A 27,233-nucleotide genomic window follows, 5' to 3' on the forward strand; every position below is an offset into this window, starting at 1 on the left:
GGAAAATACAGGTGGAAAATTAAAACTTAAAAAAAAATTCAAACTTTCTTTAAATTTTTAAAAGTCCTTTTGTAAAGTTCTGGCTGGTATTGCTCAATAGGTTGGCGCACGTCCTGTCCACCAAAAGGTAGTGGGTTCAATTCTTGGTCAGGGCACATACCTGGGTTGTGGGTTCAATGATCCCCGGTCAGGGCAGGTACAGGAGGTAACTGATCAATGTTTCTCTCTCACATCAATATTTCTCTCTCCCTTCCTCTCTCTAAAATCAATAAAAAATATATACTCAGGTGAGAAAAATAAAATGAAATAAAATAAAAGTCCTTCCCTAGATCTCTTAGATCTACTAATTTTCCTTTGTTCTGATCCATGCTATCAACTTTTCTTGCTGGTAAACCACACCAAACTCACACGTACTGTCTGCTTCTGAAATACTTAGACATTCACACTCACTAAGCTGCCGGGGTCCGACCCCAGCGGGTCCAGGGGTCCCCAAAGGTGTGGACGGAGTCGGCGAAGAAGGAATGACACGGAGACAGCGTTCAGTTGACTCCCTGTTCGGGCGCCAGATGCTGGGGTCCAACCCCAGCGGGTCCAGGGGTCCCCAAAGGTGTGGACGGAGTCGGCGAAGAAGGAATGACACGGAGACAGCGTTCAGTTGATTAGCAGCCTAGCCAGGATCTCCAGCCAAGTTCTGGTCTGGATCTCCAGCGAAGTTCTGTTTAGGATCTCCAGCCAGGTTCTATGTCCATGGTCTCTTGCTAGGTTCTCCAGCCAGGTTCTCCAGGTTCTCCAGCCAGGTTCTGTAGCCATGTTCCCTCGCTAGGTTCTCCAGCCAGGTTCTGTCCAGGTTCTCAAGCCAGGTTCAGTCACCAGGTTCTAGTCAGGTTCTCTTGCCAATTTCTGTAGTCAGGTTCAGTCCAGGATCTTTTGCCATGTTCTCTTGCTAGGTTCTGTCTCTAGGTTCTGAGGCCAGTTTCTGTCCAGATCTTTTGCCATGTTCTCTCCAGCGAAGTTCTTCTGTCTCTAGAGAACGTTCTGTGTAGGTTCTGTGCCAATTTCTGTCTCTCTCTCTCAGTCTCTTGCTGTCTTGTTACATCTGTATTTATACCAGTTGACTCAATCCTATCAATCTCTATTACAAAGGTTAGGGCGTTTCTTATCTCCATTCCAGGGAGTAAAGATTATGTAGCTTAAGCATGATTGTTCATAGTTAAAGTGATTAATTACCCGCTTGGCACTTAGTTAAGAGGTTTTATTCCCTCCCTAACTTCAGGGGAAAATCCCTACCTGGGGAAACAATCTTTCTCAGAGACCTTGGTTAAAACACATAGTGCCAAGAAGGTGAGCAAACATATTAAGAACAGTATGCCATATATGCCAGGTCCCTTGAAACAGCAAGTATGGACTGGCTTCCGGCAAATTCCCCTTTTTATTTTTTAAAAGCCGGCATTAAAAAGAAAAACCTGAAATGCTCTCTTGTATCCATTTTAAGAATAGGAATGGCGCTTTCCGCTATTACCTGAGTCCTGATCTATCACCCCAGGGAGAGCTTGCCAATCCTGCACTTTCCCGGGGTGGAAAGGCTGCAGTGGGGTTAAGGATAAGGCTCCTTGGGCCTACCTTCTCCCATGCCTTTACATTTACCTTTCCGGCACCTTTCCCTCCTCAGAAAAGCATGGACATACTTCTTGTATAAAATGTTCCATCTGACTGGGAGTAACCTTAACTCCTCTGCTAGCAAGCATATGTGTTAAAAGATCAATACGAAGTCTTATTTCTTTAGACTCAGTATGGCACATCTTCTTAATGTAAAGATCAATACAGAGTCTTCTTTCTTTGGACTCAGTATGGCACATCTTCTCAATCTAAGTTCTGTACTATCCACCTTCTTACCCTATTTATCCTCTATAGGGGGGTCTGTAGCACCCTGGTGGAGTCCTATCCGTCCCGAGTGTGGGGGTTTTCAAGGGGGGGGCTTACCTAGGGGAATCCTGTTCCAGGGGTTCCCAAAGGTGTGGACGGAGTCGGTGAAGACTATCCACCCTCTTCCTACGGTGGAGTCCTATCCGTCCCGAGTGCAGGGCGCTTACCTAGGGGTCCCTGTTCGGGCGCCAGATGCCGGGGTCTGACCCCAGCAGGTCCAGGGGTTCCAAAGGTGTGGACAGAGTCGGCGAAGAAGGAATGACACGGAGACAGCGTTCAGTTGATCAGCAGCCTAGCCAGGATCTCTAGCCAGGATCTCCAGCCAAGTTCTGGTCTGGATCTCCAGAGAGGTTCTGCTCTGGATCTCTAGCCAGGTTCTGTGTCCATGTTGTCTTGCTAGGTTCTCCAGCCAGGTTCTGTCACCAGGTTCTCCAGCCAGGTTCAGTAGCCAAGTTCCCTCGCTAGGTTCTCCAGCCAGGTTCAGTCACCAGGTTCTAGTCAGGTTCTCTTGCCAATTTCTGTAGTCAGGTTCAGTCCAGGATCTTTTGCCATGTTCTCTCGCTAGGTTCTGTCTCTAGGTTCTGAGGCCAGTTTCTGTCCAGATCTTTTGCCATGTTCTCTCCAGCGAAGTTCTTCTGTCTCTAGAGAACGTTCTGTGTAGGTTCTGTGCCAATTTCTGTCTCTCTCTCTCTGTCTCTTGCTGTCTTGTTACATCTGTATTTATACCAGTTGACTCAATCCTATCAATCTCTATTACAAAGGTTAGGGCGTTTCTTATCTCCATTCCAGGGAGTAAAGATTATGTAGCTTAAGCATGATTGTTCATAGTTAAAGTGATTAATTACCCGCTTGGCACTTAGTTAAGAAGTTTTTTTTGTTTGTTTGTTTGTTTTTAAATATATTTTTATTGATTTTTTACAGAGAGGAAGGGAGAGAGATAGAGAGTTAGAACATCGATGAGAGAGAAACATCGATCAGCTGCCTCCTGCACACCTCCCACCGGGGATGTGCCCGCAACCCAGGTACATGACCTTGACCAGAATCGAACCTGGGACCTTTCAGTCCGCAAGCCGACGCTCTATCCACTGAGCCAAACCGGTTTCGGCTAGTTAAGAGGTTCTATTTCCTCCCTAACTTCAGGGGAAAATCCCTACCTGGGGAAACAACCTTTCTCAGAGAGGTGACCTTGGTTAAAACACATAGTGCCAAGAAGGTGAGCAAACATATTAAGAACAGTATGCCATATATGCCAGGTCCCTTGAAACAGCAAGCATGGACCGGCTCCCGGCACTAAGCGAAGGTTCTTCTACTCAATCTAGACATTTATTCAACCTTGACAACAACAGCTTTCATTTCCTTCTGCTACCAGCCCAGACTCTGTGTTCTTCCTCACATGGAGAACAGAGGCTTCCTGTCTACCCACCTTGCTTCCTTCCCTAAAACCATAGTGTGGCAAAGACCCTTTCTTCTTAGTGCACTGGCTTTCATCACAGCATTTAAATATGCCCAAACCCTGACCAGTGCAGCTCAGTTGGTTGACTGGTGTCCTGTGTACTGAGGGGCTACAGATTCAATTCCTGGTATGGGCATGTGGGAGGCAGCCGGTAGATGTTACCCTCTCACATCAATGTTTCTCTCTCCATCACCCTTTCCCTTCCTCTCTCTCTAAAATCAATAATAAAAAGATATTTTTTAAAAACTTAAAAATAAATAAAGATGCCCAAGAAGGTACTCAACTCTCCCCTTCTACCCCTCACAGATAATTTTTTTAAAATTAAAATAGTCAATATTCACTGTGTAGATCTCACCTTATGTTATTTTTAGCCTCCTGCAGTCTGGATTACTCATCCATGTCTAAAGAATCTATCTATATATATAAAAGCCTAAGTGACTGAGCAACCAAATGACCAGTCAACTGGTCACTATGATGCGCACTGACCACCAGGGGGCAGACACTCAGTGCAGGAGCTGCCTCCAGGTGGTCAATGCACTCCCACAGCAAGAATGCTGCTCAGCTGACCGATGGGCGCCAGACGCAGGGCTCATGGCTGGCCGCAGCAGCCCGGAGACCTCAGCGGAGCAGCAGTGAGCCTACTGAGCAGCGGCAGCAGGCCCAGCGGGGCCTGGATGAGCAGGAGCAGAAGGCAGGAGTGGCAGGTGGCGTTGGACTGCCAGTTTCAGCCCAATCTCTGCAGGCTACACCAAGGGACCCCATCGGTGCATAAATCCACGCAGTGGGCCTCTAGTAATAAATAACCTCTGTTGCTAAATCTGAAAGACTCCCCAGGACTTATTTTAATCCCTCTGCAGCCATTGGTAACAGCTCCCTCACAGGATGCCAATCATGCTGCACTTTCTTCCTACTCCTCTGACATGCTTTCCCAGTCTGCATGCTGTTTCTGGCTTCTTTATCCATCTATCTGTCCTCTGGCTCTTTGCTCATCCCTGATGATATATGTCCCCTGTAGAATTTTATCCTGGAGCTTCCCACTAATCTCGGCATTGCTCCAATCCCAGAGTCATCTCCAGCTGAACCTTCTCCCAAACTCATCTTACTCACCTTCTCCCAGACCCCGTCAGGTACTTCTATTTCCAGCCTTGTAAAAAGCACCATCTACCCTGGCTCACAATAGATACCTGGGAATCAAGATGCTTTCATCTCTCTCAAAATACACTCCAGGTAATCCTCAAGTTCCCAGGAGTTCTCAAAACCATCTATTTCTTTGTCCTCATTGCCACTTTTACAGCCTTAGTTCAAACCCTCAAAACTTTCGCCTTAGAACTTCCATCTTGCCCCTTCCCAACTATTCATTACATGCCACAAAGAGATCTTCCTAAAACACAAATACGATTCTGTCACCTCCTCTGTAAGATTCTTCAAAAAGCCTAAACTCCTCATCATGACATCACAGGTCTTTCAAGATCTGACCAGAGTCTGAAAGCTGCTTGGGTCTCTAGTTCAGTTGAAGACATTCCTCTCCTATATGCAGCTATAATACAGCCAAAACTATTTACAGGCCTCAAGTATGGCATGGTCCCTTTTTGCCTCCACCTGAGAAGTCCACCTAACTTCACTTAGCTGATTTTCCAGTGTTCCTCAGGACCTAGCCTAAAGGGCCCCTTCTCAAAAAGGCTTTCCCCAACTATAACCCCTTCCCCTCTATGTTAGGAATGTTCATAGGTACTCTCATACATTCATCTTAGAGCAAGTAACACCCTGAACTGCAATTATATTGTATACTCAGTTCTCTACCTCCCACGCTATGAGGCCAAGGGCAATGTAGAAGCTCAGTGGCTGGGTCAGAAACGAACATCCAATGATGATATTTATACAAAAGAATGGCTAGCATTTATTCTGCATGAATAAATACTGCCCTCTTCTGGAATAATGTATTACCACACTAGAATTTTTAAAAGAATGTGAAACTGGTATCCAGGGAACCAACTTAACACAATGCTGGTGGTCAACAACTACATGACACTACATCTTGTAGCACAGAGAGCCCAGTTATCCCAACCCATCCTCAAAAATTAACATTCAACTAATTAAAGGAGTAACTTCAAAAAGAATTTAATATAGAAGTCATGTTTTTTAATAGATGTAACATTAGTCAAATTAACATAAAAATACTGTTCAGGCCTCTTTCAAATGGCCTGACCATTTTTTTGTTTGTTTTGGCCTGACCATTTTTAACTAGCAATATTTTCCATTTCCTTTAAAATGTTACTTATAGACAAAAAGGAATCTTGAAGATAAAGAATTTTGGGGAAACTTACCAATGTCATAAGCCATGAAATCTGAAGAAAAGCATTTGGCGCCATGGCTCATGGATGTGTCATTGTGTGTGTTTCCTCCAAACACCAGCATGGTTCCACTCACTATCACAGCTGTGTGCAAGTAACGGAAAAATCGGCTGTCCTTAAGAATGGTCCTTTTGAGATTTAAAAATAATAAATACAAGTTTAGTTTTTTATAATACTTATCACCTATTCACTAATGCAAACATAACCTTTTGTTTGTTAGTTTTTTGTTAATCCTCACCCAAAGATATTTTTGCCATTGATTTTTAGAGACAGTGAAAAGGAAGTGGTACTGAGTGTTTGAAAATTGAAAACCATTCAAAAAATACCAAGCATTTTCTTGATCAACCTACTATAAGATTATAGAATAATGCAACAAAATAAACACTAGCTACTTTATTACCTTCTGCTTATTTCCCCAATTTTCTTGTAACACATAAGAGAATTACCTGCTAGGCCTAAAGAAGAAAACACAGCACACTGCCCTAGCTGGTTTAGCTCAGTGGATAGAGCATTGGCCTGCGGACTGAAGGGTCCTGGGTTTGATTCCAGTCAAGGGCACATGCCTGGGTTGCGGGCTCGATCCCCAGTAGGGGGCGAGCAAGAGGCAGCCGATCAATGATTCTCTCTCATCATTGATGTTTCTATCTCTCTCTCCCTCTCCCTTCCTCTCTGAAATCAATAAAAATATGTTTTAAAAAAACATATAGCACATTTTCCCAGAAATTGTCAGAATTCACACCTTAAAACGAAAGCTCAAGAAAAAGCACCTACCACATCTGAGTGTCCACATCGTATCTGTAGAGATCATCTGCAAGCCGGTATTTATTGGCGCTGAAAGCCTTGTAGCCTCCATGAACATAGACTGCTCTGGTCCTGTGGTCATAGACACTGCTATGGCCATAACCCCCTTGGACAAGGGCACCCTGGGTATGTAATATACTCCACGTATTCTTATCTGAAATTGGAAAACAGTTAAAGGCAAATGTTACAGGCTCCTCTTCTCTAGTACTTAAAACTACCAAATAGCTTAGGACAGTGGTCGGCAAACTCATTAGACAACAGAGCCAAATATCAACAGTACGACTGAAATTCCTTTTGAGAGCCAAATTTTTTAAACTTAAACTATATAGGTAGGTACATTGTTATTAACTTAATTAGGGTACTCCTAAGCTGGCCTTTGCTAAAAACGTCCTCAATCTGATTGAGGTACGTTTGCTGAGGTCGTCCCCTTCCAATTCTCCCATCCACACTCGCCTTGTATGCTTGTTTCATCTCCTTTCCGAAAACTGACTTCTGCGCATGGGCCACGAAGTTTCAATAGCACTGTACCTGCGCGCCCACACGTGATATTTTGTGGAAGAGCCACACTCAAGGGGCCAAAGAGCCACGTGTGGCTCACAAGCCGCGGTTTGCCAACCACTGGCTTAGGACAAGAGAAGAGATTCTGGGAGACCTGATACATATAATTTTTTTATCATTTTATTTTTAAAGGAAGGCCACATAAAACTAATAAAGTCAGGTGCCAAACTTCAATTTGTTAAATGTTTTAATGTTCTAATACGCCATACTGGAAAAGAATTACATTAAATTTAAGAGTCAGAGTCCCCTCAATTGAACACTTAATTCCCCATGTCAATACACAGATATACTTTATGGGTCTGCTTTCTCAAAATATAAATTATAGCTGGTACTCCTATTCCATCATAACAGATAAAATAAAATTTAACCAAAGGAAAGATTTTTATAATAACAGGAAATAACACTCCCCTAAACCAATCTCTAAAGAGCTAACCAAATATGTTTTTTCTTCAGAATGTATTGTTTTGAATCATTTTTATTAATTAATTTATTTTATTTTCAGTTCCTAAAGCATTTAGTGCCGTCTTTGACTCTGTGCCCAATTGACAGTAACAAATATACTGTACACTACATAGCAGCACCATAATCTGAATTTCACTAGTAATACATCGATGTTAACTGCATTTCAAGATAAAGTACTAGGCCAAGGTTAGGTTGAATCTTGTTAAAAGGCCATAATTGAAGTTTTAAATTTGACATTCAAAAAAAAAATCACTGGAAAAATATACCTACCCAAGTCATATTCCTGTACATTGCTTATATAACCATAGAGAGGGCAGTGCCCGAAGATGACCAGCATGACCACCCGGCCCGTCTTCAGTGTGACGATGTGTGCTGAGTGCCCAACCACTGCATACTGCTCCTTGGCTTTCGGAGCCAACAACACCCACGTTTCATTGTGAATATGAAACACCCTCAGCTCATTGGTCACATTCCCCGTTGAATCAATTTTCCCTCCGTACATGTAAATTTTATCCTGGGGGGAAAATGCGAACAAAATTCTAAAAACATCGAAAGGATTAAATCTGAGAACAGAAAAAGAGCAGTTCAAAACCTCAATATTATTCTTAGCTTAAAAAGTATTAGTGAAGCCAAAACCGGTTTGGCTCAGTGGATGGAGCGTCGGCCTGCGGACTGAAAGGTCCCAAGGTTCGATTCCGGTCAAGGGCATGTACCTGGGTTGCGGGCACATCCCCAGTGGGAGATGTGCAGGAGGCGGCTGATCGATGTTTCTCTCTCATCGATGTTTCTAACTCTCTATCTCTCTCCCTTCCTCTCTGTAAAAAATCAATAAAATATATTAAAAAAAAAAAAGTATTAGTGAAATGCCGCTTTCAGTGAATGTCTAGGAAAAAGATGGCAAAAGAAACAAAATGAAATAAATCGTATTCTATATCTCTAATTTGCCACTTTTCTTGGACTTTCTCAAGCAAAACCTTTTATGGTGATAAAATGACTGGAAAAATAAAGTTGAAAAGTTTCCTCATCCTACCATAAACCACAAAAACAAGGAAATGAAAATGATTACTTAGTTATATTGCAATATGGCTATTCTTGGCTAACTTTGCTAATATAAGAAACATAAACACTAATCAACATTATATTAATTTTTAACCATCTGGTACCACAATTATAATATCCTAGTACAATTTTAATCCATTGAAATTTCTTGTGTTAAATTTGTTTCAACTTTAACTTCCACTTGTATATTAGCCAATTATAAACCCCTCCAGCCCTACCCAGTCTGGCTCAGTGGATAGAGCTTAGGCCTGTGGACTGAAGGGTCCCAGGTTTGATTCCAGGCAAGGGCATATGCCCGGGTTGCAGGCTCTATCCCCAATAGGGGGTGTGCAGGAGGCAGCCGATCAATGATTCTCTCTCATCACTGATGTTCCTATCTCTCCCTCTCTTTCTCCCTTCCTCTCTGAAATCAATAAAAACATATTTTAATATGCTAGTATATATATAAACCTTTCCAAATAGAAAGTTTTCCCCCAGTTAAAAAAACGGCACTGAAGTCAAAATAATAGAGACGAAAAAGCAGAATGGTACGTATCAGGGGGTCGGGGAGGAAGAAATGAGGACTTAAGTGTTTAATGGGCATAAGTTTCAATTTTCTTAGATGAAGTTACAGAGATGGATGATGATGATGGTTGTACATTATGAATGTATTTAATAACACTGAAATTTATACTTAAAAATGGCAAAGATGATAAATTTTATGTGATATGTATTTTACCACAACCAAAAGGTTAGGGGGGAAAACAACATTAAATAGCTTTTCAACCACATAATATGAAAAAGTCACTATGGAAGAGTTGAGTTTCTAGTTCAGTAGAGTGGAGACATTTTACCTTGTATAATGCTAAGGAATGGCCATATCTAATAACCACATTGTTCACAGAACGGTTCAGTGCAAGCCACTCCCTAGAAGCAAGGTCATACCTACAAAACAAACAGATCATATTTTCACTCAAATGACAGAATATCTTGTACTCTTTTATTTGTGATAGAACCTAGCTTGGAGATGCTCATTACATCTGACATGCATATGAATAGGCACCTGGGTGAACAAACCTCATATCTGAGCCTACTATGCATATGAGAACTCAGGAAGGAGGGCTGGTCTGCATAGCGCTGGGACAAGAACGAAAGAAATCTATTGGAAGTTTCTAATGATTCCTGAAAACCTCTTCTACACACAGTCTAAGTAACTTGAAGATGGCATTATACTCAAGGAACTTAAACTTTTATTACCAGAACCCATCTTTCTTTTAATCATGTGAAATTAAAGATAGGTGCTCAAAGGGGAATGATCTATCTATATATATAAAACCCTAAGCAACCAGTTGACTGGTTACTATGACGCGCACTGACCACCAGGGGGCAGACGCTCAACACAGGAACTGCCCCCTGGTGGTCAGTGCACTCCCACAGCGGGAGCGCCGCTCAGCTGACCAACGGGTCAACAGGCACCAGACGCGGGGCTCACCTCTCCCGCCTCCATGGCAGTGCTACTGAGTGGCAGCAGAAGGTGGACCGCTTCACGCACTACTATACCCCTCAGGGGATGTACGACTGCCGGTTTTGGCCCGCCGAAACTGGCAGTCCGGCATCCCAAGGGGTCCCTATTGCGAGAGGGCACAGGCCAAGCTGAGGGACACCACCGGTACACAAATCCATGTACCGGGCCTCTAGTAATTAAATAAGAGAAAATTCCTAACTACCTTTTCTTTACCTAATTGATTTTTTAAATTCATATTTTAAGAAAGCTATATCATTATAGTATTTCAATTATAGTATGAATACATTTTATACCAAAAAACTACCAAAAAGATAAACCATCTATACTCATGCTTTATAGCTTAGTCACATTCAATATCTTAGAATAGTCACTTTTAGTTTGTCTTCGAGAAAAATACCACTCTACTGGTTTTTATTAAAATCACAATATTCATTATGAAGAATGTAACCAATAGCCCTGGCTGGGTTGCTCAGTTGGTTAAAGCATCATCCCAATATGCCAAGGCTGATGGTTCGATCCCCAGTCAAAAATCTATCTTCCTTCCTCCTTCCTTCTTTCCTTCCTTCCTGCCTTCCTGCCTTCCTTCCTCTCTCCCTCCCTCCCTCCTTTCCTTTCTCCTTCTTTTCTTTCCTTCCTTTATTCTCTCCCTCTCTCTGTCCCTACCTCTCTCAATCCTTCTCTTCCTATCCTTCCTGTTTCTCTAAAATCAATAAATAAAAATTTGAAAAAGGTGTAACAAATGCAAAAGTATAGAGTTAAAATCTTAAAAAATGACCCCACATTTAATCACCTAAAAATCAATATCATTAACATTAAGTAAACATCATTCCAGACATTTTTGTATGCATATATACAGATAGAAGAATCGAGTAACAATATATATTTATAGAAAGGAGATCATGCTATGGATGATATGTTTAATAAATACTATTAATTTTAATATAATTTAATAGAAAAAATCAAAGGGAAAAACAAATGCTATTGTTACACGTTAAAAGTTTATTTTTTGTAAGTTTCCCTAAGTAATTCAAGTTTTTAAAATTATACAAACCATTATTATATGTAAACAATTACCCTTTGAGAAAGCATGGAGGGACCTGGACAGTATTATGCTAAGTGAAATAAGCCAAAGAACGACAAGTATCACATGATCTCACTTACACAGTATGTGGATTCTAATGAACAAAAAAAACCTGACGAACAAAATAGAGCCAGAGACACTGAAGCATGCAACAAACTAATGTATTTCAGAAGGAAGCGGGTAGTGGATAGACATTAACCAAATAACTTACATGCATATATGCATAACCCATGAACACAGACAATAGTGTAGTGAAGGTCTGGGGAGGAGATGGGTGTGGGGTGGAGGAAAGAAATAAATGGGAGGAAAAAAGGGACATCTGAAATACTTTCAGCAATAAAGATAAATTTTTAAAAAAGAAAGTTTTATCACAAAATAATAACAAAAAAGGAAACAAATATCCACCAATAGAAAATAGATTAATAAATTATAGTATATCTATGTAATAGAATAATTATACAGAATCAAAAATAAATATACTTAAGCAACCTATTATCAACATAACTCTCAAAACAATGTAAAGCTAAAAAGGCAAACTACAGAATACTATTTCTATAAAGACTAAAAACAGAAACTTTATTAATTCTAAAATATGTTTATATATCAAGTATAAAAATATGTATGTGAACAAATGACACCACAAAATCAGGGTACTAATTGTCTCTGGGATTTTGGAAGGGTATGCAGGGGTCTTTAACTATATTAGCAATGTTTTACTTCCTAACCTGGGTGGTAAATGCATTAATGTTCTTTATTTTCCTCTACACCTTTCCTTTTGTCCTAAGTATTATATACATGATCTGAAACAAATATAAATGGTGACAGTTATTAAATATGAAAAGTACATAAATACCACCTATAATTTTATGTAATGTTTGAATATTTTACAATTTTTAAGTACATGAAAAATTTAGAGGTTGAATTCACTTTAATTTTTAAGTTACATACAATTTAATTTTGGACAAGATCCACTCACTCCCTATTTGGAAAGTTGAAAACAGCACTCACATTTCCTCCCATTTCTTCTCCCAATTTTTGTTATATAATTTTTACATTATCCAGGTTATAACATTCATATTCCATTCTATAACTATAATTCAACAGTTATTTAGTACTAGGTCTATATTTTAGCTTGATCAATCTCTTTACAGTCCTCTTAACACAACTTCTCTTTCTTGAATCTTTAATTTTTTATTGGCTGCATTTCACTGTCACGTAGCCTTTTTCTAGTTGAGCTCATATGTATTCCTTTCTCTAAATTCTTTCATGTTTAAGAAGAGTATCTTCTTGCTAGCTTTACAGCTGAATGACACCTTAGCTGGGTATAATATTCTCGAGCCATCCATTCTTTCCTTCAGAAATTTGCAGATACTGCTCCCTTGAATGCTGGTATTAAATGTTACTATGAAGAAGTCAGAGGCAAGTCTGATTTCTCCCCCTTTTATGTGGTTTACTTTTCTGCTTAGAAGCCTAGAAGTCTCAATCATTCTCATTGTCTCTCCCTGGCTGTCTCCCGCTTCTCACCCTCCCTTTCTTTCCCTATGTGTCTTACTCTCACTATATAAAAAAAAAAAAACCAAAACCCACATTATTATACTTTAGGTAAAAATAACTCAAAACTATCCAGAAAAATGGTTTTACAAAACTGACTGCATAACGCTGCAAGACTTTTGTGGAGTTCTGACCACGCAAGGTGTTTTCTGAGGAGGACTACTGTGGCTTCTGTAAACACATTTACACCTACTATTCAAGCCAGTGGACTCATTGCTCCCCTTTGCTTACTCATGCACAGATACTGACACATACAAGTTTTGCAGCTGTCAGTGGTTTAGTTCTACCCATCAGCATAGATCAAGCATGTCAAACTCGCGAGCCCACAACAAATATTTTTGGGGCCCAGCCAATATAAGCGTGTAAGAAACATTTTAATAAAAATTTCGTAACTTAATTTTTACAATATCCTGTTATACATAACTATTAATAATGAACTACAATGTTCGCTAATGACTGATGACTATAATCGTGTTGCATTAATTTCCCTTATGTGCCTTAAGCACAGGCGCACCATTTCTCTCCACTAATACTGGTAGCGAATATTTTAGCAGCTGATTGCCACATCACTAGTTTTGGACTGACTTGTTTGGTGTGCGCAACAGGAAATATTTTGAGTTTGGAGAACAAGAAATATAGGTTTATTTGTGTTACGGTCATTAATTTGTGCAGTTATTCAGTGTCTGGTAAATTAATGTTCAAGAAAATATTAATTTTTATTAAGATGTTCTATTATTTTATGTTAATGATTACTCATTTATTTCAGCCCTTTATATTCAACATGTCTCTATAGAAATAAACCTACGTTTCTATGAAAATTGAAGCTTCTGTCTTTCTGCAGCCCACATAAACTTAAACCTTGCTTATTTGGCCCATGTTAGCCTTTGAATTTGACATGCTTGATGTAGATGCATACCTCTAACCAAGTCTTGTTATCAATGTAACCCATGTGTTTTTGCATGTTTCCTAGTTGTTCTGCGTGTTTAATGATACATTTTGGGGGAAATCATAAACTATGCCACCACTGCCATATTCCCAGAACCCCTTAAAGAACAGATGCTAGTTTTTTACAACCTTCATTAATAGAAAATGCCTAGAAAACACTGCGAGGGCACAAAATCAGCAGTGAGTTAAGCACTGATAAATGTCTCCCAAAAGTCAATCTCCATAGCTAATTCCACCATGACAATATATATCCTCCTTTCAGGATAAGTGGCATGAGACCAGTAAAAAGACCTTGAAGGCTGGGAAGTACTACACAGTGGCCTAATTTCCACTGATAAACTATAAATTCAAACCATCTGATCTATAGATATGTTTTTAATTAAATGAAGAGATAAAGTAATCCCCTATTAAAAAGAACCTACTATATGTACCTAAAGCAAAGCACAAGATACAATATCTGGAAAAGATGAATTATTGCTTATTACAATAAATTCTTTGTGGCTCCCAATTTCAAAAACTAAGGATATGTCAAAAAAGTCTGGGATACTACTACCAAAATATTAAGAGATTTTCCACCAGATGATAGAATTACTGATGATTTCTTTTCCTTTTGTTTATTTTATAAATTTTTAAAATGGAAAATTAATTTTTTTGCAAAAGTGTTAAAACAACTTACGCTAGAACCATGCTGTAATCTGAGTGGTTAAACATATATCCTCCAACAATCCACATTGTATTTCCATTGACCACAGCTTTGTGAGAAGCTCTGGGGAGCCTTGGGTTAGAATATTCCTCTTGAGTCCAAAATGACTGGTTAGCTGGTACAGGAATTGAACATCCAGGACCTAAGAAAACATAATAAATTAGCTTCACAAAATGCAGCTTTAAAATTACTGCATTTCAAGTTTTAATCTACTAAATGTAACAAATATCTAAAGAATACTCAGTCTTGCCCTTTAGCGTCTAGATATCAGACAAATCACTTCAATTTCTGCTTTTCATTTACTCAAAGCTAGAGACCAACAGTATCTCTCATAAAATTCAACATCACATACTTTTTAATGATGACCTGACCATATACAGGTTAAGATTTTTTAGTAATAAAATACTTGCTTCAACAGCCCTTGGAGGAAAGAGGACAAAGGGATTATTAGTGCAAATGGAAAAAAAACAAAACTTTAGGGCTAAAATGTAAAGACTAGTCCCAGGTATAATAGTACAAACTTCCCATTTCCTAGAAAATCAAGAAGCTCCATTCTTGGAACATTTGGCTTCTGCTGCTCCATCAGTTATTTACGTCCTTGATTTCGCCAAATTGAACAAATAAGGCATTTATAAAAGCACATTTCCTTTCACAATAAAAGTGGTCTGACGAAGGGATAAATGTATAAAGAAAATCACTAAATTAATACCAGCTAAAGCTTCTTTAATAATTTTTATCTAGAGATACATCCATTAGCTGACCACTTTAGACTTTTACTATATATTGAAAGTTTCTGATGAGACATTATTATTGTCCCATCCCCCAGCTTGGTTCTCTGCTATGTCGTCTTATGGCTGAGACCAAGTTCTCCAACTTTCATGAATGAATTACAAAAAATTTCAAACCCCTCCCCAATTCTAAAGAGACTACAACCACACATCTATGAATTTCAAAGATTTGTAAGAAGCTCAATAAAGAAATGTGAAAATCTAAACACTACCTGATATTTGAACAACAGAGAAGATAGAGATACTAGGGATAAAGTCAATTATAAGTTACTACACTAGAAATATACTGTAAGTTGGAAGAAAAGTGAAAAAAGCACCTACCCTGCCACTCTGAGAAGCAGAAACATCCTCTAACATCACTGGAATTGCAGATGCCTCGATAAGGAAAACCACAGTTATTTGCACAGTGAGGAATGTCACATGCTTCACCTTTCCAGTTTTTAGAACATTCACACTGAGCAGTGTTGCTGCTATTGCTGATCTTACATTCTCCTCGGCCTGAGCAATTATTCGGACACATGTCAAAACTGTAAAAACAGTGAGAAAAAATTAAATCAAAACAAAGCAACACGTGTAATAATTTAGGAGAACTTCCTCCTACACAAGGTTTAAGAACGTCACCGTCTTTCCAGTTCATTCACAAGCACGGCTGCAGTACTTACCATTCAGCCTAAACAGTGTCACCCAACAAAGCATAGCTAGGGTAAGTAACAAAATCAAATTGACCTTGCTGGGTTCTCTTAAGAGATAAGTGAAAGAACTTACAAAGAGAGAAGAAATTCTTGCAAAATGTCCAGGCTTAGCTTCGCAAGGATGGAATGACTACCCTATTCTTGGTAACCCACAATTGATGAGCATTACAAAATGACCAAATGCATATTGCAAGTTTGGAAAAGAAAAGAATAAGACAAACTGCAACAATGCACCATCATCCTCATGGTGTGTGTGTGTGTGTGTGTGTGTGTGTGTGTGTGTGTGTGTGTGTATCCTCTGGATAGTCTCTGAAAGTTTACAAAATGTGTTAAAGATTATTGCCCAGATTGTTGCAGGTGGCAGCAGCATCACCCAGGAGGTATTTAGAAACACAGATTCTCAGGCCCCGCTCTGCTGAACTACAATCTCTGGGTAGGGCCCAGAAATTTGTGCTTTAACAAGTCCTACAGAAGATTCCTGTGCATGTGAAGGTTGAGAAGCCCTAGCCTAAACTCACATCTCCCTTCTACCCCTTACCCTTCGGAGAAGAAATTCACCAGTTTCCCACTGTCAATGCCATGACTTTCTAATCTTCCATTCCTACTGGGCTCCTGACTCCACCCTCCCCAGCTAGGGTGACCTAAAGCCTCCTTTGCTTACTCAACCTCATAGCTGTCAGCTTCCTCCTTCCTGACACTTTCTTCTCTGGGCTTCTGTGACAACAAAGCCCACCAGCATTCCCATGCCTCTTAGCTGCCTCTACTATCCCTCTCCTCACCGTGCACACGCCCCATAGGCCAGTCACTGTCCACATGCCCCATAGGCCAGTCAGTCAATGTTCAAATGCCCCATAAGCCAGTAAGTCACTATCTGAGTCCTAGATTCCAATATCAATGTCCTGTTTAGACATCTCATATGTACCCAACCAATCTATCAGCATCTCCCCTCCACCCAGCCTTTATGCCTACCTGTGTCACTAAAAATCACCTTGCTAGTACTGTGTGTGATAAGCCGCCTAGGCTGCCAAGTCACACACCCTGGGCGCCTGAAAGACTGAATCACCATACAAATCAAGATACAGACGGCTTCAAATCAGCCTGAATGAATACTGAGATCATGAGAAAATAGGCAGAAAAAGAACCCAATATAAAGGTTACAAGTAGAGATCACTGCCTATGGCAGGAGCAGGTAAACTTATTTTGTTAAGAGGCCAAATAGTATTTTAGGCTTTGAGGGCCCCAGAAGTTCTTTAACACAAGCCACTAGCCTATTTAACTACTTATGAAAAGAAACATTTCTTCTTTTTTTTTTTTTCAGTTTGAAGTGAAAGTGGGTTTATTAGTGAAGCAATGAGACAGAGAATAGGCTACTCCACTGAGAGAGCAGCCCCCCCGTTAGTGGAATTTGCTTCCTTTACTGAGGTTCATTTAATCGGGGGGCATTTCTTAAGAGGAAAATAGAAAAGACAAAAGGTTCTCTAGCCCTGGCCATGGTTTCTCAGTGGTTAGAGCACCAGACTATGCACCAAAGGGTCATACATTCGATTCCTGGTCAAGGGCATGTACCTGGGTTGTGGGTTCGCTCCCTGCCCCCCAGTTGGGGCATGAGCAGGAGGCAGTCAATCGATGTGTCTCTCTTACAGTGACATTCTCTCCCGCCCCCCCTTTCCCACTTCCTCCCTCCCTTCTACTCTCTCTGAAAAGCAATGGAAAAAATATCCTCAGGTGAGGATTAGCAACAACCAAATTAGCCTCTCTCCGTATCACAACAAATTCCAAAAGCTGCTAAAGTCTGTCTGTCTACATTTCCTCTGTAACCTCAACTAACATCAATGGTCCAACCACTGAGTACATGAAACTACTACTATTTGTTAAATCGTATTTAGCAAAAACCCTCTATGTTTTAATCCATTAGCAGGAAAATGCTCCTCTCTTCCAGGAGAAGCTCAATAGCAGAAAGATCTAGGTTGAAACTGTGTTTCAAGCACTTTAACAATGTATTGTTTCCCACTAGCTTCTTCAATTATAAAACAAATAGAAAAACAGTGCCCATATTTCACTGAGTTTTAAAAAAACTTTAAATGAAAAAATACACTCAAACTGCTTACCACAATGTCTGTCACACCATAAGCCCTCAATATATGTTAGTCATTATTATTGTTAAAACAAAGTATATAGTCTTTTGAATAAAACTACAAATATTAGACTTAAATATCTTACTTGTAAGTGATATTAAATCCAGTCAAATTATAAGCAGCATCACTAAAAAAATGCAGGAGGGCATAACCTGATGTGGCAACAACCTCAGGGACAGTCTCATTGCCGTCTCTTTCAGGAACAATCAGGCCACTGAAATGAAAATACATTTCTTATTAAGAGAAACACAATCACAGACACATCACATGATGGCAAACACAAACTCAGAGCTGAAATTCATCTTTATAATTTCAAAAACCACTTCCAAGAAGAGGGGCAACTTCCTGTGATAAATGCATAATACAACCCTATTCTGGTTTCTCTGGGGAATAGATCTCAATCTTTTGCTAGATTCTCCTTTACTCTGGGTTATATTTCTATTAAGATTTGAAATCAATGGCCCTATTATTCTTTCTTTTAATAAACATTTTTATAATGCTTCTTTGAAAAACTGAGCAAACCTCTAATAATCACAGAAAGTAACAAACTTCATGAGTTGATGAATGTCAAATACAAGCAAAAGATATGAAAAGTAAAAATATAAATAAGTAAGCTTGATAAACAAACACATAATTCCAAATACATACTGATGTATTTTCTTTGCCTAATTGATACCAGATTACATTTTATAGTTTATTTTACCAGTAATATACCATAAGCATTTCCCATATCACTAAAAGTTCCTTCAGAACTTATGGTATCTCAGTCCAGCACACAAAAATATTCACTGGGTGCCTGGAGAGGGAAAGAATTATATCAAGGTTCTAAATGATGGCTTTAAGGCTCCTGACCCATAATACCAACTTGCTTTCCAGAAGAGACATGCGAACTTGAAGTCCCATCAATAAAGAATGAAGAGTCAATACCACCTCACCCCACCAAGTAAGATTACTAGTCCTATTTTAGCTTCGCTAATAAGTAAAAAGTGATTTTTAAATTTAGATTCTGAGTTTCTTTTACACTCCCAATGTTAACCATTTTTCCTATGTTTACCTGCCTATTGCATAGCTTCATATGCTCAATATCTTTAATTATTGAGATACTGTCACCACCACCAACACTGCCACCTCATTCTCTAAAAGCCTAAATCCTTACCAGGTCCTATGCAGTCTGTTCCACAGACATCACCACCACCCAATGAACAAAAATCTCAACCATTATTCTCTTCCCTTATTCACTTGACCCTAGCCACAATGGCTTCTTTGCTTCATAATTTGCAATACACCCAGAGAAAACACCATACAACACCTGCATCTTAGGTTTTAAAAACTGAAGACTACAGAACAGAATTCAGATTAAAAGTCCACATCTTCTGAATCCTGTGTGGTTTTCTTCTTTATTGACTGAACTAGCTGCTGCCAGGCTCTCTCCACTCTAGGCCCCCAGCACATTACCACTGGGTTGATTCCTCTATCCAAGTCCTCCAGACCCAACAGCATTTCTCGGCTCCCCATCTTGTGACAGGGTTTCCAAATTGTTCTGTTTATCAGTGGTTTAGAGGTTTTGTGTTTCAGGTAAATTTCAATTTTCAAACCTGTATTTTCTCCCTATAATTTTAGAAAATTTATATTCTAATACTATGCCTTAGGTTAAATTTTAACACAATCAATGCATTAATCTATACTATCAGTTAACCAACTTTTTTTTTATAAAAACCTAAAATTTCTCCTGTTTTCTGTACATATACTTTGGCTCTTCTCAAAAGTCATCAATTAGAACAATTACAGCCTTCTGCTTATTTATATGCTGCTGTTGATTCACATGTCTGCTCATCAAATACCCAGTCCAGGTGAAGCACAGCACTGATTCTGCATACCTGCTTGGCTGATGTTCCCACAAGGCTACTGGCAAGCTGATTACCAGGGCCCAGCACATTACAAGACTCCATATAGTTGGATTAATGAACTCAGTATATAACATTTATAGGTAGTTCTTACGCTTATGTTAAAATTTGTGGTGCCTCTTACTATAATGCAAGGAATGCTTCAAATTCTGGCATAAAGACATACATGCTCAACACTTAGCAAATGACATTTTAATTCTTAACATGGCCTATCCACCCTGATCTTTGGCCTCGAAAGTGAATCTTAGAAACTGGTTCTTAGTTCAAAGATATGTTAGAGAGATTTCTAAGCCAAAGGGAGGGGAGAAATACAAGGGCACATTAGTCCCCTGGTCTCCTGTGTCCTTGGCAACTCTTATACTATTTACTCTGTTACTTCCTCACCCACATGAGACTAGTCCCATGTGAGGAATACAAAAAATATTTGTTGAATTGATTTCTATTTAAAGTCAAGAAAATAAAATACTTATAGGGGGTGGGGAATCCAGAAAGTGAGTTGTAGATGAAAAACTGACAAGTATGACTTCCTAAGGAGATGTGTATTTTAAAAATATATTATTTTATAAATCTTCTATCAAGGTCAAGGAAGAAAAATAGGATGGTTTTCAATTCCTATGTGGTCAAAAAGATAATAACACAGCCAGTTATTGTTAATAAAAACGAAAATGCCAAAACAAATTAGAAATGCCATAGATTGGGTGTTAAGCTATTTTAACAATATAGAATACAATTATTGAAAAAATATTATAATACATAAATGGTATATTCCTCATTCTCCTCAGATAACCACTGTTCATTTTCTGTGTATTCTTCCATAAAATTCCCTTCACCCATAAATACATACACACACACACACACACACACACACCTATATTTGAATTTAACAAATACCTCCTGAAGGCCTATGTAATGAGGAACACAGCAAGGTTTAAAATTAATGTGATCCCTGATTTAATTTTTTTTACAGAAATATTATTATTCAATATATTACTCACAAAATATTTTTAAAATGTAAACTTCACCACCACCAGGAGAAACAGATGAACAATATACCATCACGACTGTACAGAGCAGGAAATTAAAAAAGAGAAGTCAAGTACTCTTCCCAAAGACTTACCTAATAGTTACAGGAAACCAAGTCAGGCCTCCAGAAATAGTACTATTTTCATGAAATAGTGTGTTAAGGAATAATAAAGGTGAGTCCAGTAAGAATGCAACCTAGGACATATGTTTGAATTCAGAAATCATATGATTAACAACTAATATGAATGAGCTTACCTAAAGGCAGCAATTAGTGGTGCATAAATTGAGTCCCCATCATAAACATATAAATGGTCCCAACTACACTCTGTAGCAAAATGATTGAAACGGAGTCTCATTATTCTATTTGGCCTGAAAAAAACAAACCAAAAATAATTTATAATAATTATCACTATCAAACATTTGAAAAATATATACCTAGATTTTTAATTTACAGAGAGGAGAAATTAATACTAAAGAGTATATCATTATTTGCCAAAGATTCACTTAGTATATTCTATCTGCAAGAGACCACTAAACATGCACTGATAAACAAAATAGCATGGTCTGTGCCTCTTGGGTCTTATAGTCTACACAGTAGCCATTCATTAACAGCCTCTGAACCAACCCATTAGCCCTTCTAGTTCTATACTTCCTTATTCAACCAAAGACTCCACACTACATCATTTCATAATCACACCTGCCAATTCTCTAAACTCACCCACCCCTCTGACTTTTCATGGAACTACTTGGCAAAAGCCATGGCTTAGAGGAAAACAGTTACCTGCTTTGACTGAGACTGAACCCAAACAAAACTAATCCGTGCCAGAGAAAGTCACACCACTGAGAGGGCTGGCTCCAGGATTGGTCACTGCTCACCAATTTCAAATGGTACTTCAATTCTGCCAGCAGTCCTATTACTAACTCCCTCTCCCTCTCCACAACTGGTCCTCTCAATTACTATTTCAAGCCATTCAGTCCCACCCACTTCTCTGCACCAAGACAAAAATCCCTCAAATTCCCATTTTTTAAAACAGATACACCTACCTACTTCTCCTTCCATTTCTCAAATATTTAGCATCTCCCTTATCTGAAACTTCTACATCCACATTTAAATCTCCTTCGGTATCACATATTTTACAAAAACAACAAAACATAAAAAGCTTCAAATCCCAAGTCTTCTTCTAGTTATTACCCCACCCATCCCTTTCTTCTCTTAATACAGAAAGCTTTGTTTTCTCCATTTCCTCATATCCCACTTACTCCTTCACTCTCTAACTTGGCTTCAGCTCAAACAGCTCTTGGTATTAGCAACACCATCTAGTTCCCGCGGATGCCTAATTATATGTCTCCAGTCTAGACTTTCCTCTACCTCACACTTATCTATCTAACATCTCTAAGCAAACTAAGTAAATACATAAATAAGTTAACTCAGCTGGTGATAAATACTGTGAAGAAATTGAAGGAATTAGGTTATGGTAGTACACCAAGTGGTGGGGAAATACCCCAGAAAGCTTTGAAGGACATTAGAACGACAAGAGATAAGCCATATGAAAAGCTTAGGAACAATGTTTCACGCAGAGGAAACAGCACTGTCTTAAAGACTCAGGAAGAAAGAAGTTGATGTGTAAGAACAATACGAAGAAAATCAGCATATCTGAAACAGTAAATCGAGGGAACCTCATGAGATAAGAAGTAAGAGGTAAGCAAGGGGCAAAAGCAAAAATCAAAAGGCCAATTTCAGCCGAAACCGGTTTGGCTCAGTGGATAGAGCGTCGGCCTGCGGACTGAGAGGTCCCGGGTTCGATTCCGGTCAAGGGCATGTACCTGGGTTGCGGGCATATCCCCAGTGGGGGATGAGCAGGAGGCAGCTGACCGATGATTCTCTCTCATCGATGTTTCTAACTCTCTATCTCTCTCCCTTCCTCTCTGTAAAAAATCAATAAAATATATTAAAAAAAAAAAAAGGCCAATTTCAAGGCTATTACAGGGGCCGAGGAAATTGAGGGTGGTGGGTTTTATAATAATTTCAGAGATGGATATGAAAAGGAGACTGTAGAAGGATTTGGGGGATATTCTAGAAGGAAAATGGACAGAACTTCCTGATAGGCTGAATATGGGAATAAGAGGAAGAAGAAATTATTTTTTGCTTAGGCTGAGGAGGAACAACCCCTGAAATCCCATGCTGAGCAATGGTGGAGAAGGACACCAGATGGGAGTGGACTGACAGAAAGGGCAAGGGCAGACAATAGAGCACAAGTTCTCAAAGTGTGGTCCACAGAACACCAAGGGCCCTGAGACCCTTTTAGGGGCCCAAAAGGTCAAGACTATGTACATAATAATTAATACTAAACTATCATGTACCTTATCATCATGTTGGCATTTACTAATGGTACAAGAGCAAATGGTGGGTAAAACTGCTGACACCTGGAAACTAACAAGACGGTAGCACCAAACTGTACTAATAATCACTGTAATGCTTCACCATCACTCCCTCACAGAAAGAAAAAAGAAATGACAGCTTCATTTAAGCATAGCTTTATTACATGGTAGAAACTATGAATTTTATTAATAGTACACATCTTTTTAATTTTATGCATGACAAGGTGGGAAGTATGCATAAAGCACTTCTGCTACCTAACAAAGTACAATAGTTTCGAGGAAAATCACTTTTGAAATTGTTTTTGAGTTGTGAGCTGAACTAGTTGCCTTTCTTTTAGAACACCATTTACCATTTTTACTTGAAAGTCAGACTTGGATATATGGCAGATATTTTCTTGAAAATGAACAAAGTAAAACTGTCACTTCAAAGAAAACAATTGGCAGTATTTGGTGCCAAAGATAAAATACAAGCTTTCAAGCAATAATTAAAGCTTTGGAAGATTGATATCTGCCACCTAGATACAACTTCCCAATATTTAAAACTTTCTGATAAGATTGATGGTGATATAACTAATGTGATTTTTTAATTGATTTGAGAGAGCGAAAAACATCGATTGTTATTGTTCTACCCATTTATGCATTCACTGGTTGATTCTTTTATGTGCCTTAACCAGGAATATAATCTGCAACCTTAGGTATCAGGACAATGCTCTAACCACCTGAGCTACCTGGCCACAGCCCGATGTGATTTTTTAAAAATATTATATAATGAAATATGTCAAGATTTGGGATATCTGCATAATTCAGTGAGCCAATATTTTCCAAATGACCACATATCATGTTATAAAACCATGCACAGGTTAAAGATCCATTCAAAGTACAAGAAAACTAATTACTTTTAATTTAACAAATTCCTAAAGTTCATTCACATTGTTTCATATTCCACATTGCAATTTACTTTTAAGAAACTACCACTTGTCAAAGACTACCATCCACAATTCTTTAAAAGCACTATAAAAACCCCTTCCCTTTTCCCACTTCATATTCAAGTGAAGCCTAATTTTCTTCACATACTTCACCATCGTAACATCGAAACAAAGTGAATGCAGGCCCGGCTGGCCTGACTCAGTGGATGAGCATCTAACTAAGAACCAGGAGGTCATGGTTCAATTCCTAGTCAGTGCATATGCCCAGGTTGCAGACTCTATTCTGAGCAGGGGATGTGCACGAAGCAGCCAATCAATGATACTCTCTCTCACCATTGATGTTTCTATCTCTCTCTCCCTCTCCCTTCCTCTCTGAAATCAATAAAAATGTATTTTTTTTAAAGTGAATGCAGAAAAAATGATAATCTAGCTGTTTTCTATTAATCCAGGGAAGAGATTTACAAAAATGTAAAGCAATGCCATTCTTTTATTAACTTTTTAAATACAGGGCTTCTTTTTTCTTTTTTCTTTTTTTTTTTTTAAATATATTTTACCGATTTTTTACAGAGAGGAAGGGAGAGAGATAGTTAGAAACATCGATGAGAGAGAAACATCAATCAGCTGCCTCCTGCACATCTCCTACTGGGGATGTCAGGGCTTCTTTTTTCATAAAAATATGCCATTAATGCTAACACATAGTGGGTTTATTAGTTGTTTAAACTGAATTAAATAGTATTTCTTAGTTTTAATTTTTAATATGGTAAAAACATATATAACCCACAAAAACAAAAGTTATTTAGAATTCTATAAATTTAAGAGTGTAATGAGGTCCTGAAACCAAAAAGTTTGAGAAACACTGCTTTAAAGGTTTGCTGAAGGTAAGAAAAAGAAGGTAACAGCTGGAGAGGCATGGGAGCAAAGAGAAGGAGTTGTTTGGCCAATAACAGTTATTTTAACTTTCATCCCCACAATAAAAATATGTATTTATAAAAATGACACAATATTATGATTTTCTAATGCTTTAAGTACATCACTTAAAATACTCCATTTTTTAAAACTATACAATTGAAAATATACAAAATTCTGGTGTGTACAATTCATTTACAGCATTAAATCATCACAATAAGTTTTTTTTAAGTAAAAATAAAGATTAAGAAAAATAAAATTTACTTATAAAATAAGAAATTATCGAATAAAAATATTTTAAGTACTTTATGCTACAGTTTGTTAATTTTACTTGTAGGAAAAGTAATGCCACACTGAGCTCTACCCTAAAAAAAATTAGCCATTACTACTTACTGTCCTTCAATGAGCCATGTGCACTTCGTTTTATATTTATAATTTCCAGGTCCATCTGTTACAAACCCAGAAGATCCAGTTAATCTGTAATTTAAAGAAAAAAAAACTTAGGTCCATCAAGATTTTATATATTAATAATATATTTCTTAATTCTCAATACAATCCAAATTAAGCAAAGTGAGATGCATACTATATAACCAGAAGAAAATAACTGCATAGTTATATTCAGATTACACAAATATAGGTAAAACAAATATATACATTTAAGAAGATACACATATAGTAAAATCAAGACAAATAAACAAAAATCATATCTAAATCTTTCCAGATAAGATGGAGAAAATCATACATTCTACCATAAAAACAGCCACAAAAACTTATTTATAAATATGAGCTGGTATTTTAAAAAATAAGATCACACAGCCCTGGCTAGTGTGCTCAATGGTTAGAGTGTTGGCCAGTGCACAGAGGTTCGATTCCTGCCCTGGTAAGGTTACAAGAGGGAGGCAACCAATCAATGTCTCTCTCAACTCAGTGTTCCTCTCTCTTTGTTTCTCTTTCTCACCCCTCCCTCCACTTTTTCTAGAAAAAAAAAATCAATGGAAAAAATATCCTTGGGTGAGGATTGACCAAAAAAAATTTCAGAGTAACAGTTATAAGTATTTAATACAATAACACTATAGTCAGCATAACAGTGATGGGCAAACACATCAAGCCACAACGCACAACAGATCCACCATAGCCGTTTGAAGTTGCTGCTTCTGAAGTGGCAATCTATAACCAAACCTTTGAACAGTGTACATCAGCACCTGTCTTCCCACACTCGTGCCAAGCCTGAAGTTTGGCAATATTTTGAGATCTTGCCAATATGGTAGGCATATCCTATTATTTAATTAATGTTTTGACTGGTACTAGCCCTAACGTTTGAATCTTCTCATCGCTTGTTCATTTGTATTTCCTCCTTTGTGAATTTAGATTCCATATTCTTTGCCTACTTTGCGACCAAGTGGTCTTTTCAAATTAATATTTAGGAGCTCTTTTTATATTAAAGAGCTCCCATTTGTATGTTATATATACTATAAATATATTTTCTCACTTTCTTTTTTTCTTTATACTTTGTTTCTAGTATATTGTGTTATATAGAAATTTTTATTATTTAAGAAGGATGCTATTTCCTTTCTCACTGCCGTTTCCAGGTCATTTTTTCCTCTGTCTTCCACCAACAATGTCAGTCTCTCTGAAACAGACGCTCTTTTGGATCAGTCTCTCTCACTTTTTTAGATATCTACTGAGATCCCAATTACATTTCACCCACTGAAGACATTAGCATCTAGTTCACTGCCTTTCACTCAACTACTTCAACATCCGAGATGTTCCATCCAAAACCCAGACTCTCCATTTCATAATTTCAACATTAGAATCTTTCTCCATCCCACTTTAGTTACTCAGTCTTCTAGGTCTTGTCATTACCAGTAATAGCACAACCACCAAAATGCTCATTTTAGTTGTCCTGTACTCCTATACTACTACCATCTCTTCTCTCTCCGGTTCATTTAGCTTTCTTCTCCCTTCCCAGTGAGTCATCAGACCCCTGGGGACCTCCAATCCACTAAACCAACTCTCCTCCATGTTCATCCCCATTACCCACACATTTTACTTTCCCACTTCCCTAGTTAAGGTCCCATGAGCTATCACA

General features: G+C 38.5%; 1 protein-coding gene across 2 annotated transcripts in view; it reads right to left on the reverse strand.

Moving 5' to 3' along the window:
* Positions 1-27,233, reverse strand: part of ATRN (attractin) — a gene marked incomplete at its 5' end in the record, with an annotated part of 161,092 nt that overhangs the window by 96,588 nt on the left and 37,271 nt on the right. For both annotated transcript variants that reach the window (XM_081096813.1, XM_081096814.1), the window contains 9 exons: positions 5,701-5,855; positions 6,499-6,682; positions 7,819-8,062; positions 9,441-9,531; positions 14,365-14,533; positions 15,501-15,706; positions 18,092-18,220; positions 21,189-21,302; positions 25,538-25,621. In XM_081096813.1, the coding sequence (XP_080952939.1) occupies positions 5,701-5,855; positions 6,499-6,682; positions 7,819-8,062; positions 9,441-9,531; positions 14,365-14,533; positions 15,501-15,706; positions 18,092-18,220; positions 21,189-21,302; positions 25,538-25,621 (1,376 nt within the window). The remainder of the gene's footprint in view (positions 1-5,700; positions 5,856-6,498; positions 6,683-7,818; positions 8,063-9,440; positions 9,532-14,364; positions 14,534-15,500; positions 15,707-18,091; positions 18,221-21,188; positions 21,303-25,537; positions 25,622-27,233) is intronic.

The sequence above is a fragment of the Myotis nattereri genome (assembly GCF_964212035.1).
Source record: "Myotis nattereri genome assembly, chromosome: 8".
Lineage (NCBI taxonomy): Eukaryota > Metazoa > Chordata > Mammalia > Chiroptera > Vespertilionidae > Myotis > Myotis nattereri.